The sequence below is a fragment of the Sus scrofa genome, chromosome 3 (genome assembly GCF_000003025.6).
Source record: "Sus scrofa isolate TJ Tabasco breed Duroc chromosome 3, Sscrofa11.1, whole genome shotgun sequence".
Classification (NCBI taxonomy): domain Eukaryota; kingdom Metazoa; phylum Chordata; class Mammalia; order Artiodactyla; family Suidae; genus Sus; species Sus scrofa.
Window position 1 is genome coordinate 44,096,808 of NC_010445.4, and position 14,897 is coordinate 44,111,704.

Consider the following 14,897-nt stretch of genomic DNA (forward strand, 5'->3'; position numbering starts at 1 on the left):
AGGATTGTGACCCACATCACAACTCATAGCAACATCAGATCCTTAACCCACCGAGCGAGGCCAGGGTTCAAACCCTCGTCCTCATGAATTCTACCACTGAGCCACAATGGGAATTTCTCTCATATTTTTAAACCTAAAAAACACAACTGCTGAGTCAATAAGGCGTTATTACCATACATTATACTAAATTTTCTATAATCACATCAAATAATTTATTTAATTTTTAATATATATATTTTTTCTTTTTGGCTGCTCCTCAGCACACGAAGCTCCCAGGCCAGGGATCAGATCTGAGGCAAAGTTGTGATCATGCTGCAGCTATGGCAAAGCCAGATACTTTAACCCACTGTGCTGGGCTGGGGACTGAACCTGTGTCCTGGCACTGCAGAGACACCGCTGATCCCTTTACGCCACAGCAAGAACTCCTGGTTTTTAATTTTAAGATTAAATATTTTGGGAGTTCCCATCATGACTCAGTGGTTCATGAATCCGACTAGAAACCATGAGGACACGGGTTTGGCCTCTGGCCTCGCTCAGCGGGTTAAGGATCTGGCGATGCCATGACCTGTGATGTAGGTCGCAGATGCGGCTTGGATCTGGTGTTGCTGTGGCTGTGGTGTAGGCCAGCAGCTATGGCTCTGATTGGACCCATAGCCTGGTAACCTCCATATGCTGCAGGTGTGACCCTAAAAAGACAAAAAAAAAAAAAAAAGATTAAATATTTTAATTACACAACAAAACATTCAAAAAAATTTTAAAGTTTCCCTTACTCTATTAAAACTATGAAATGTTTTGAAGAAAAAATGTATACCATAATAGTTTAATTATGTAAAGTCTATTACTTTACACAATAAGATATTATACAGAGCAGGTAAATTTTTGCAGCAAGAGCTTATACCTATGAAGAAAATAAAGGTGGCTGATATGTCATGTTGAAGACAAATATCCCAATAAAGAAAACCACAAGTTAATCTTGTAGACAAACTTATAAAGAAGATATTAAATCTAGAAGTATAGTGAAAAATATACCATTTTCAGGTGGTGTATGTTCAGGGAATTTCTGGGTGGTTTTAGGAAATTTATTACTGTAATCATCACATTGATAAGGTCAAGAGAGAAAAATAATATGATCAACTTAGAAGATATAAAAGGCAACTGAGGAGTTCCCGTTGTGGCTCAGCGTGTTATGAACCCAACTAGTGTCCATGAGGATGCAGGTTCCATCCCCGGCCTCGCTCAGTGGGTTAAGGATCTGGCATTGCTGCAACCTTTGGCGTAGGGCGGCTACAGCCCAGCCTGGGAACTTCTATATACTGTGGGTGTGGCCCCAGAAAGACAAAAGACAAGGAAAAAAACAAGACGACTGATAAAATTCCAAACTCTTTTTTAATTTAAAAACTCTCAGTAAAATAAGGATATATTTACTTAACCTGATTTTTTAAAAAATCTATCTTAAAATTATTGCCACAAGTCAAAGCAAGAAGGCATTATCTTTGAAACATGTATTATACTGCCAGAATGACTATTTAACATTTTTTCTGGAAATGAAGCCACTACAACTGAAATTAAATGAGCTATAAATGTCATGAAAGAAGTAAAATTGTCACTATTTACAGATGACATGACTATGGGGAAAAATATAAGAATAGACAAATCTTTCAGAAACAGTTCAATAAGGTGTCTAGTTTCTAAAGGAGTATGTCAAATCTGAAAAAGAAATTTCTTCTTGAATAAGGTTAATTCATTATAATATTTTGATAAAGAAGGTAGGAGTATTTGCCCTAGTAAATATAAAACATTATAGAGAGGAAACTAGCACCATGTCTAATAGTGGCATAGAAACAGGACTGTGTACACAGGAAAATTTAGGATCTGGTGAAGGTGAAATTTTTCACCTATGAAGAAGAGACAATGAGTTAACCATCTGGAAAAAATTAAATGCTTACTGCACATCATATATTAAAATAAAATTCATATGAATAAAGATGTAAATGTTAATTTAAAATAGTCTTCACAAGCATAGCTGGATCACATTTGTATAAAACATTTTATGTAAAAATATACACACATAAATAGATCCACTTACACGCATATACCTTAGCATAGAAAAAGTCTGAAAGACTTCATGCCAAACTATTATCATAGTTATCCCTGAAATGTGAGATTACTTAGATTAAAAAGAAAGTTAGGAGTTCCCGTCGTGGCGCAGTGGTTAACGAATCCGACTAGGAACCATGAGGTTGCGGGTTAGGTCCCTGCCCTTGCTCAGTGGGTTAACGATCCCGCGTTGCCGTGAGCTGTGGTGTAGGTTGCAGACGCGGCTCGGATCCCGCGTTGCTGTGGCTCTGGCGTAGGCCGGTGGCTACAGCTCCGATTCAACCCCTAGCCTGGGAACTTCCATATGCCGCGGGAGCGGCCCAAGAAATAGCAACAACAACAACAAAAGACAAAAAAAAAAAAAAAAAAAAAGTTAGTTTGAAAATTATCTAACATATACCAAAAGAAGAAAGAATAATAAATGAGCTCCCTCATGCTGGCCACATAGGTTCAACAACTGTTACCATTTGGTTCAAAAATTTTTACCATTTTTACCAATTTTTATACCACTCCTAATACTCTCTTCAGTACTCTCCCTCCAAACACTGGAGAGATGTGTTTCATCTGTAAACATTACCATATTTATTTCAAACATATAAGGAATATTCTTCTTAGCAATCAAAATCTTATCATTAATCTGAAAAATTAATGCATTAATTTCACCTAATAACCTGTCAATATACAAATTTTCCAGACTGTTTTCAAAAAATGTCTTTTTATAATTGATTTATTCAGATCCAAACATGATCCACAAATTGCATCTAGTTGACATCTCTCTCAAGTTTCCGTTACTGAGCTCTATAAATTCCCTTCCCTTTTTATTACTGTATCATTTGTTAATTTAAATATTTGTCATAGGTGGTAATGAAATACTTCCTATTGCATCATATCAAGAGGCATTTAGTGCCTGGTTGTTATAGTGATTAAGTTGGTCCAGGTGTTATCAGTTCAATCCATCAATTACAAAGTTTCTGATCAATCTTTCACCTAATGATTTTAGCAGCCATCAGTAATCACTGCCCAGAACCATTGATTCATCAGGCTTTGCAAATGGTAGGACTGCTAGGGTAAAGGGTGATTCATGTATGATTTTGCCAGACACTGCCAAGTTCTCCTCCATGAGGGTACAGCTTTTTTTTTTTTTTTTTTTTTTTACATTTCAAAGAGCGAATTTATTTTGAAATACGAATATTTACAAATATGTTGGACACTAGACCATTCAAAACTATTTAAATTTATGATACAATATACTGAATGTGAGCCTTGTATCAGGCTGGGGTACACCATTTTGAATTCTCACCAACAAGGTCTGAGTGTATCTCTCTTTTTTTTTTTTCTTTTTAAGGAAATTCTTAGGCTAGGGGTCGAATTGAAGCTGCAGCTGCCGGCCTACGCCACAGCCACTGCAACACTGGATCCAAGCTGCATCTGCAACCTACACCACAGCTTGCAGCAAAGCCGGATCCAGGTAAGGGATGGAACCTGCATCCTCAGGGACACCATGTTGGGTTCTTAATCTGCTGAGCCACACTCCTGAGTGTACCTGTTTTTAACAGCCTTGCCAATAAACTTTGCTGCCACATTTTTGGGTGTTGGGGAGGGGCCGTGGAGTTTTGCAAATCTGATAGCTACAAATGGTATCTTAGCATAGATTAAATTACATTTCTCTTATTATGAACAGAACTGAGTATCTTGTCATGTTTTAGAGCCATTTGTATTTCTCTTTCTGTAAATTATCTGTATCTCTTGATCCATTTTTCATCTCAATTTTTAGAAACTCATAGATTAAGGCTGTTACCTCTTTGTAAGTGATATAAGTTACAAACAATTTTCCCATTTTATTATTTATCTTTTACATTGTTTATGTCAGTGTTTTGTTATACAAATTTTTTAAAAATTTTATGAAAATTTTCAATGTTTTCCCTTTATTGCCTCTGGATTTTAAGTCATACTTGGGAAGTTTTCTCTTTTCCAGGCATATAGAGGAATCCATTTATGTATTTTCTCCAGTACTTCTATGATTTCATTGTTTATACTCAGACCTATAAAAATAAGAATTTTTCATTTTCTTTTCTTTTTACCCTTTTAAAAAATTAGTCTAGACTATTTAAAAATGTATCTTGAAAAATAAATGTAAGGTTAAAGGATCCAGCATTGCTGTGAGCTGTGGTGAAGACTGCAGACACAGCTTGAATCTGCCAATGCTGTGGCTGTGGTGTACACCAGCAGCTGCAACTCTGATTAGACTTCTAGCCTGGGAACTTCCATATGCCTCAGGTGCAGCCCTTAAAGAAACAAAAAAAAAAGAAAGAAAGAAAGAAAAAAAAAGAAAGAAAAATAAATGTAAGACTCTACCAAATATCACAGTGTGCTGGCATGGCAGAAGAATAATCAAAGCAAAGCAACAGACATGAGGGCAATGAGATCCATGGAGCCAAACAAAAAGTCTATAACAAAACATATACATAAATATTTCATCTGTGATAAAGATGGAGTTTCAAATCAGTGGGGAAGAGCTTCATTAGTCATAGATGGTAGTGAATAACCAGCTGGATATTCTGGGTGGTGGGGAGTGGGGATCAACATGAAAAGATGTGTGTGTGTGTGTGTGTGTTCGTGTGTGTAAACATATGTGGAGAAAGAGAGCGAGATCACGTATAATGAAATACCATATGGATAGAGGCAGGAATACAATTTAAACACATAGATTTCCAAAGAGAGACATAGGGAAGAGTATACAGTGTTTATCACTGGTGGTAAGATTTGACAAGACTGATTTCATAATCTTCAACAAAGATAATTTGTTGCTCATGAACCTAAGTAAATAATAAAGCCACAGAAATAAATATTTTGCCAACTACTCCTTCAGGAACCATAGTCTCTTGAAATACTTATAATCTGAGTATATTAAATATAAAAGACCTTTATTTCAAAGATTTTTTTCCAAAGGGAATTTATTTCATTTTCCTAAAAAAAACCCCAAAAAACTCAGTTTGCCCTTTTGAAGTATAAAGGCTAACTAGTCCTAGTTTATATACTGTGTTATCTTAAATTTAAAACCAAACTAGGCTTTCTAGGTTGTAGATGATGCTTGAAAACCTCAATATTTTGGTTAACATGATTTTGATAAAGGATATTATGCATATATATGCAGTTCTCTCCTTTGGTACAATATCCTTGTAAATAAAATTTGCAGATCTCTTTTCTTTTCTCCAATTCTGCATCATGATCAAATTTACATTGATCTCCCTGTTCACAAAAAATAAAAGAACAAAAAGTAGAAAGGAAGAGAAAAAAAAGAAGCCATTGAACTGAATTTTCACTGCGGTGTTTCATGGTAGAACTACCGTCACATCTCCAGCTTTTTTTTTTTATTACTCAATGAATTTATTACATTTATAGTTGTACAATGATAATCACAATCCAATTTTATAGGATTTCTATCCCACAACCCCATCTCCAGTCTTTAAATAATGAACTAATAATAATTCAAATGATCCCTTAAAATTCTATGCCAGGATAGTGGAGGTGGCTTTGTGCAGAGAGGCAGCATAGTGACCATGACATCAGAGGGCACTGCTGGGTTCCACCAGCGCTCATTACTTCTGGCTAAGCTACTCTGGGGACTTAACTAACCTCCTGGCCTGGCCGTGTTTAAAACGGGGATAATAACAGTAACCACATTTCACTGTGTCACTGTAAAGATTAAAACATTCAATATTAGTAATCTACTTTGAACAGGATTTGGCATACAGTCAACATTATGTCTCTGTTAAATAAAATCTAATTTCAGCAAGTTATATTATTGTCCCAGAATATAACTGAGTTCTGCATTTCACACAAGATACATTTTGAAGAACCAGTTTTAATTCAACAATATGAGAAACGAAAAAACGAATCACCTTCCAAAAATGACTTTAAATTTTAAAAATTATTTTGGAAGTTAAAATGATTTACGATCCCCTTATAAATTTACCTTAATACATCTCCCTTCCAGAAAGTATTTACAGATTTGTTTTCCTTTATGTTCCACTGTGTGCTGATTAATAAATTCCTGAGTCATAACCTTCCATTTTTTCCCTGGTTTGCTGTACTGCAAGAGAAAAAAAAAATTTCAACGTAACAAGTAAAGTATTAAATATGTATTAAAATTTATAGTCAAATGGATCTAGAAAGCAATACACACTGATTATTAAAAGTGGAGAAGTCTGGACATCCTGAGGCTACTGATTTATTTGGAAAGAGAGATGTTTCTAGGAAACTGCTTACTGCTACCCGTATTTGCAAAGAAACTTATTTCTAATTTAATAAGGACACATAATTACATTTTTCAAAACAAAATTAAAAAAGCTTGAAAACTAACAATACTATTCAGTTTTGGCAAAGGTATAATAAAATATGCGGTAGTTCCTGTCTTGGCTTGTTGGAAACAAATCCGACTAGCATCCCTGGCCTTGCTCAGTGGGTTAAAGATCTGGTGTTTCTGTGAGCTGTGGTCACAGACGTGGCTCAGATCCTGTGTTGCTGTGGCTGTGGTGTAGGCTGGCAGCTACAGCTCCAATGTGACCCCTAGCCTGGGAACCTCCATATGCCGAAGGTGCAGCCCTATAAAACAATAAAATAAATATAATAAAATATGCACTCCATGTACTGTTGACAGAAGACAAAATATCCATACTGTGTATACTTTTCAGGATTATTCTGAAGGAATTATCAGGAAGGCCCACAAAAATTTATTTACAAAAACAACTACTGCATAATTATCAACAAGTAAAACAAACAACCCCCCAATAGAGAAATACTCTATACATCCCAAACAAAGCACATTATGATACATTTAGGTGGTAGAATATTATACAGTCATTAAAAAATCATGGGATGGAAAGATAATTTGAGGACCTAAGAAATGTCTTACCAAGTGAAAAAGTGATCCCAGTTTATAAATATAAAACAAGAAAAAAGGACTAAAAAGAATATACCCTTATCTTTAACAGTGTATGTCTCTAGATGGCGCTCTAAACAATTATAGATTGTTTTCATGTGTGGTTATTTTGTACTTTCTTTAGGAAAAAAGGAAGATGTAACTTTTAACTTTTAAAAAATTAAGAAAAGGTAGTATATGGTAAAAACTCACAGTCCTACTTGCTTTCCTTAGTTATTTTCCCCAGTCCCCTATTCAACTTTTGCTACAAGTATTAAGAAGGATGAGTGACAAGAGAGTATCATGCTTAGTCACACTAAAGATTTCCATTCGTGAGCTCTGTAAAACAGCATTGTTTTTCAAGCACCTAGCATGCACAGTGCCTGGCACACAGTAGGAGCTTAGTTACTATTTGCTCTTCTGATTTGATATCAGTTTTCCATTTCCCCTCAATTTGCTATAAGATGGAGGGCAAAGCACAATTTACTGAAAATAGGAAACTGCCTCATAACAAACCCTTGAGACAACAGATGGCTAAACTTAAACCTGATCCTCAGTGCTCACAACTGATGAAATATACATTATCCTATAAAAATTCAGAAAAAAAGTACCACGAAGAATACCAGGAAAACAGATAATCTTAGAGGTTCTTTTTAAAAATATGTACATATACTCATATTGGTCCAGGAAAACACAGTGAACTGTAAACAACTAAAATGTCAGTGATTGACACAGCCATTAAGAGTTAATTGAATACTATAATCTTATAAATTTAGCAAATTGAAGCCCAGAGATAGGCAGTAACTTGTTCAAAACCATTCTTGCTTAGAAGCTAATTTTTTTTCACATATAGGATTTAAGTATTGGATATAGAAGAAAGCTTACTTAGAAGCCATTCATATTAAACCAACTATAATGGAAAAAAAATCATTAAAAAATTTTTTTAAGAAGCCCCCCCTAAAAAAAAGAAACCATTCATATTAATTTGGTCTGGTGAAAGCAGTACATTCTAGATGTTTACAGGTGTCTAGAAAGATGGACAAGCATGTTATAATCACCCAAAAAGTCTAAGCTTGTTTCCAAAGCTGCTATTCCATGGAACAGGGAGTTAAGAATGAATATAAGTAGGTGTGTGGGAAAAAGAGAGTTCATAGTCAAGTAAATTTTGAAAATAATAGATTGAACAAAGCAAAACAGGATTCTTTATGCCACACCTGTTCACAGGCTTTAAATCATTAATGCTGACTGAAAATCCCCAAAAGTAAAGCAGTGTGTGCTGGGTTTCACAAATTTATTTGGGCCTGAACTTCTTTTTTTAGGTCACACCTGTTAACAACTCCCTAAACAGTATAAGAAGAAGTACATATTAAGACATCTTTGTTCATTCATATCTTTAAACCCAGAGATAAGAAAACTGGGCATTTTCCAATTATATTATTATCCCTTTTCTATCAATCAAGATTTCGGCTTTTTTTCCCCCTTTTTTGGTTGCCTTGCGGCTTATGGAATTTAGATCCAAGCCGCAGTTATGACCAAAGCCACAGCTGCAGCAACGACAGATCCTTAACCCACTGTGCCTGGCAGGGGATAGAACCTGTGACCCAGCGCTCCCAAGACGCCAACGATCCCACTGCATCACAGTGGGAACTCCAAGATTGCAGCTTTTAATGATCCACCTTTGCTCTGTATAATTCAATTAAATTTCTACTAGAACAATGGCAGAATACAGAAACTGCGCCATTCTAATCCAAAGTCACTACAAGGTTGAAATGTACTTGTTTTAGAGTTTGGTTCAATTCAACACTTATGTATTCAATATCTAGTATACACATGGTTCATGAATTCATCTTTCCAACCATTTATATCTCCTTTCTTCTCTTTCAATGATTTCAACTCTAATAAGTAATTAGAATTCTAATTACTTTTAATTAGAGCTTCAACTCTAATAAGTAAGTGAGATGCTTTCAAACATCACCTAATCCTGCAACTGTATCCTAGTATCCTAACTAATATAAACAATACTTCTTTTTTGGGAATTCACTATACTCATTTGATCTAAACTGGAAAATTTTCATTTACTAGGAAAGCAGCATTAAAAGCACAATGCTTTCTTTGCAGCCAAATAAGAGATGGAAATGCTCCTATCCTCATTATATGTAAATTCTCAGTACCTCTTGAAAGTCATCTGTTCCTGAAAACACATTAGGCCCCTTATTGGTCCTTCCTCCACGGTCTTTGCGTTTGATTTTCTTCGGCAAACCACGTCCACGAGCAACATTAAAACTTTTAACCCTATGTTCAATACCTAAAAAAGTTAAAATATACTTCAGATATTTTTTAAAAAAAGGCGCAGCCGTCAATCTACCAGTTCATAGGGAATAACACATTTTAATAAGTCTCTAATGTACCATGCAGTCTTTTTTTCCCCTCCAGATTCAATGGGAAAAAAAAATCTTTACAGTTTACTTTGTGGGTACTGCTTATTTCTTCGTTTCTTACGGGATGTTAACAACATAAGGAAGACAAGAAACAAGGATATACATGGCTGGAGAAGTCAAAACTAGTCAATCTTTTCAATTTTCCTTAGAACAAGCTGTTAACAAGGTTTTCTCTTTTTAACAGAATTAAATATTACAGTCATCTCTAAGGAAGACACTTTGAGTATTAGTGATTAATTTGCAGCATACTGAGTTTCCTTTGATAATTTTGAGTAGATTTCACATATATTTCTAAGTAAAATTTACACTTGTCTTTAACTTCAGAAAAACTTGATATTTAAAAGTATCTAGGATGGAGTTCCCATCGTGGCGCAGTGGTTAACAAATCCGACTAGGAACCATGAGGTTGCGGGTTCGGTCCCTGCCCTTGCTCAGTGGGTTAACGATCCCGCGTTGCCGTGAGCTGTGGTGTAGGTTGCAGACGCGGCTCGGATCCCGAGTTGCTGTGGCTCTGGCGTAGGCCGGTGGCTACAGCTCTGATGAGACCCCTAGCCTAGGAACCTCCATATGCCGCGGGAGCGGCCCAAGAAATAGCTAAAAAGACCAAAAAAAAAAAAAAAAGTGTCTAGGAGTTCCTGTCATGGCTCAGCAGTAACGAGCCCGACTAGTATCCATGAGGATGTGGGTTTGATCCCTGGCGGGTGGGGCCCTTAAAAAAAAAATTATCTAAAAAGATACATAGGAGTTCCCATCGTGGCACAGGGGTTAACGAATTTGACTAGGAACCATGACGTTGCAGGTTCGATCCCTGGCCTTGCTCAGTGGGTTAAGGATCCGGCATTGCCATAAGCTGTGGTGTGGGTAGCAGATGAGGCTTGGATTCCATGTTGCTGTGGCTCTGGCTTAGGCCAGTGGCTACGGCTCCGATTAGACCCCTAGCCTGGGAATCTCCATATGCCGCAGGAGCGGCCCTAGAAAAGGCAAAAAGATAAATAAATAAATAAATAAATTAATTAATTAATTAAATAAAACAAAACAAAAAGATATGCAAATTATAAAAAGTATGTATTAGGGCAGTTAAGTTACAATACAAAATGATTTCTCATTTTACCAAAGTCATATTGAACTAATAAGTTTTCTAATGATCTTAAACATACAAAGCCAATAAATATACAAAAAAAATGTTTCACTTCATTAAAAGAAATCAAAGAAATTAAAAAATTTAAAATAACACACCATTTTCACCTCAAAGAATTATGCTGGTAGGGAAGTTGAGGAAGTGGCATTTTCACACACTAGCAGGGCTGTTATAATTGCTACATCACCTTTTTGGATATCAACTTGGTATGTGGATCAAAAATCTTCAAATGTGGCTATGTCTTTTGACTCAATTCTACATTTCAGCATTTATTCTTAAGAAAAAAATGTTTGCTGAGAAAAGATTTGTATAAACATTCGGGGTTAATCACAGAATTTTTTTTTAAAAACCAGGTGCAAATTAAATCTCAAATAATTACTATAAAACAAGTGTAACAGAGTTCCCATTGTGGCTCAGTGTAGTCACATTGCCTCAAGCTGTGGTGTAGGTCGCAGACATGGCTCGGACCTGGTGTTGCTGTGGCTGTGGTGTAGGCCGGCACAGCTACAGCTCCGATTTGATCCCCTAGCCTGGGAACTTCCATATGCCACACCAGCAGATCTAAAAAAAAGAAAAAAAATTTACCAAACAAACCTAACCATTATTAGACAAGTTATGGCATATCTGTTTAATTCAATAGAATGTAGGCCTTAAAATCTACTCATTAACCTAAGAATAACTGAGATACAATTCACAGTTAAGGGAAAAATACAAGTTACAACAGTATATAGTTGTTTGTTAAAAATAATTGTCAAGGAGTTCCCGTTGTGGCTCAGTGGTAACAAACCCAACTAGTAGCCATGAGGATGTGGGTTCAATCCCTGGCCTTGCTCAGTGGGTTAAGGATCTAGTGTTGCTGTGAGCTGTGGTGTAGGTCACAGATGCGGCTTGGATCCCACGTTGCTGTGTGGCTTCGATGTAGGCCGGCAGCTGTAGCTCCACTTAGACTCCTAGACTGGGAAATTCCATATGCCACAAGTACAGCCCAAAAAGCCAAAAAAAAAAAAAAAAGTCAAAAAATTCTAGAAGAATGTACACCAAAAATATTAATAGTAATTGTCTCTGGGTGTACAGATTCAAACTGTTTTCATCTTATCTTAGATTTCTGCTGAGTTACCTTTTCTACACATAAAAATATATATGACCATATATTACTTTCATAACTCAGGGGGAAAAAATGAAATTCAAAATAAAATGCAATACTCAATTCTTTCACCGAACAAACAGAAAGAGTTTGAAAGGAAAACCCCAGGTGGGAAGGGAAGAACACGGCCTCTGAATTCTCCTTATTTCCCAAGTGGAATGATCTCTGACAGCACCCCGTCTAGACTCCAGGAACAACTTACTAATTACAATAGCATATGCATAGACAAATTCCTTTCTCTTTAGTTCAACAAGACCTAGATTCACATTTTTCAAAGAAATTTTTCTAGGAAATCAAGAAAAAAAAAAGCCATGCAAATAACCAGATTTATTCATAAATGATTCCTTTTTTCAATAATAATTAAAGAATAGTTACATAGGGTCTGGGTGCTCACTACTTCACCTCAGCCTCATCTTGCTCCAGTTTTCCTGAAGCGGACGTATTGACTTAACAATTCTCAAGGCTGACCCATAACTTCTATGCCCACTTGCCCTGGTCTCTCTGGGGACGATGTGCCTCAATGCAGCAGATGAATGGGTGATCACTCCAGAAGTTTCTTTAGATTATGTTCTTATTTCTGATCTTGAAGAATATCTATGGTCCTGAGTACATTTACATAACAAAGATGATGGCTATATTTTAAGGCCTAATTAAAAGGATAGCTTCCCGGAATTCTGTCCCTACAGGTCTAAAATATAAAGTAATACAGAGTAACAGATACAAATGAAAAAGGTAAGTTATTTTCTTCAGTGTACTGATACCACATAGCAGGGAGGTTTTGAAAAAACATAACAGGAAAGTAGTTTTACATTTTTATACACTTTAAAAATATTAGGAAATCTTTTAAATTCAAATATTAAGCTATCATGCAGACTAAAATATTTGTAGGTCTTTGTCCTCCAGGTGTATAAATAAGTAAAAACAAATTCAGGAACCACAAGAACAAGCTGATCATGAGAAAAGGCCAAGAAATTTAAGTTTTTACTTCATAGCTACCTGTTTTAATAAGGTTCTTATATTCAAAAACAGATTTGACAATTTCAAACTTACCTTGCTGAATTCCTTTCAATCTTTGTTTTTTCCCTGGTTCTTTCGAAAATGATGATCCTAAAGCAGTATTTGAGGTTTCTTTAGCTTGCCTGTATTGTTTCAGCTGACTGGCAAAATCCTCCTCTGTTTCCTGACTGTAGTTACCAAAGTTGTCATCACTGTAGTTACCAAAGTTGTCATCACTGTAGGTACTGTATTCATCATATTCTTTACTTTTAAATTTTCTGTTATGTTGACTCTTCTTTGATGTCATGTAGCTTCCTGATATATGTCCATGCTAAGTGAAAATGAGCAAGCATTATCAAGACTTTTCAGTTATACATAGGAATTGATAGTAACACAGGACATCTTTCCCCCATAAAGTCTGGAGAAAGAAGGGGAAGACAGTGGTTACTTCTGCCTCTTGGTTAGAACTTACCGATGGCACTATTTAAAACAAAGTTCAAAAAGCTAAATGCTACTCTGATGTTATTAAACATTATAATGGTCATAGATCCTTGCTGGTGAGTGTGTTTTGTTCACTTTTTGTTTTCCATGTCCATGTCTTATGTTTCTCACATTCCATGCTTTAATATTTGTATACACAGGAATACTTTAAAATCTACACCATCATACATGATACAAAAAACTGAAGAGGCCTTTTTGGAAACAGAAAAAAATGGTAAAATAGGGAGTTCCCATTGTGGTGCAGAAAAATGAATCCGACTAACATGCATGAGGATATGGGTTCGATCCCTGGCCTTGCTCAGTGGGTTAAGGATCTGGCGTTGTTTTTATGAGCTGTGCTGTAGGTTGCAGATGTGGCTCAGATCCCATGTTGCTATGGATGTGGCATGGGCTGGCAGCTGCACCCCCGTTATGATCCCTAGCCTGGGAGATTCCATATGCCATGAGTGCGGCCCTAGAAAGAAAAAAAAAAAAAAAAAAAAGTAAAATAGCTGGAAGAGGAGATAGAAAATATATTCTCCTAGCTTTTAAAAATTCCCAAATGACATGTTTAAGCATATTATATTTAATAAAAAACTATATGTAAGGACAAATTTGTAAAAAGAAAATATTTATATTTGAGGTCTAATAGAAAAAAGATTTCCTTAAAAGTAAAAAAAAAATCTAGTGAATAAATTGCTCATTAGAAACTATTTATTGCAATAAACATTAATTTTACTGCTTTTTACTAAAGCATGTAAAAAAATATACTTTAATCCTAGAAGTTTAATGATAGTATTCAAGTATATCTCTATTCACTGAAATATTTATTATTTCTACCATATCTTAGGTCAATTTCTTAAATAAGAAAGCAAGAAAAAATTGCACTGCACATAATTACAACTTGAGGATCTAGAAAAAGCCAGACCATGACTCATTTTCAGTTTAGTGCAATCTAAATGTGATATAAAATTTCACATTGGCAGAATACCAACATGAAGACTGTGTTTTTAATAAAATGCAGAGAAATACTAAGTTCTTTTCAGTAATTATAAAATAGAGAAAAGAGTGTAACTAAAGCAATCAGGAAAATAAATTAGCTCATCAATTTTAAAACTTAGAGACACTGTATTAGATTTCCAACTTTTTTAAGCAATATTTTTAAAGCAGAATTGTACCTAAAGTTTCAATTCAACCCTCCCTTGTTTTCCCAACTGCAAATAATCCCAGTAGCCCTCTAAGGATGCACACCTCCCATCTCAGAGTGGTGGGGAGTGGTGGAGGGGTTCTTCCTACAGTGATAGACTCTAATTTGGCCTGCCAAGTGCTAGAATGTCTGTGGGGGGAGATTTGGTTTCTGTAACACAGGCTATCTCTGTAAACATGAAATAAGGGAATGGAAGACCCTGAACAAGGATGAGGAAAAAGGAAGATATATTAAGTCCTCTAATTTAATACTTAGATGATAATTCTATATTCTACTGCTGGCCTATAATAGCAGATACTTGTTATCTAATTTAATGGGATTTTTAGGATATACTTTCTAATCTCAGTGAGTCAATCCTAAAGCATATGTGAAGGAAATGATACTGAACTTTCTCTTCCAATAGCAGACTTCTAATAGCAGAATAATTTAATTCAGATCAGTCCTCCATCTAAAGAACACAGAAAAGATAGGCACAA

The 14,897-nt window shown here is 35.6% G+C and overlaps 1 protein-coding gene across 1 annotated transcript in view; it reads right to left on the reverse strand.

Moving 5' to 3' along the window:
- Nucleotides 1-14,897, reverse strand: part of ZC3H6 (zinc finger CCCH-type containing 6) — a 67,631-nt gene that overhangs the window by 15,525 nt on the left and 37,209 nt on the right. Inside the window, exons 4-7 of the mRNA XM_021087025.1 lie at nt 12,789-13,065; nt 9,190-9,323; nt 6,074-6,190; nt 5,235-5,346 (exon numbers count right to left, since the gene is read on the reverse strand). Of these exons, the coding sequence (XP_020942684.1) occupies nt 5,235-5,346; nt 6,074-6,190; nt 9,190-9,323; nt 12,789-13,065 (640 nt within the window). The remainder of the gene's footprint in view (nt 1-5,234; nt 5,347-6,073; nt 6,191-9,189; nt 9,324-12,788; nt 13,066-14,897) is intronic.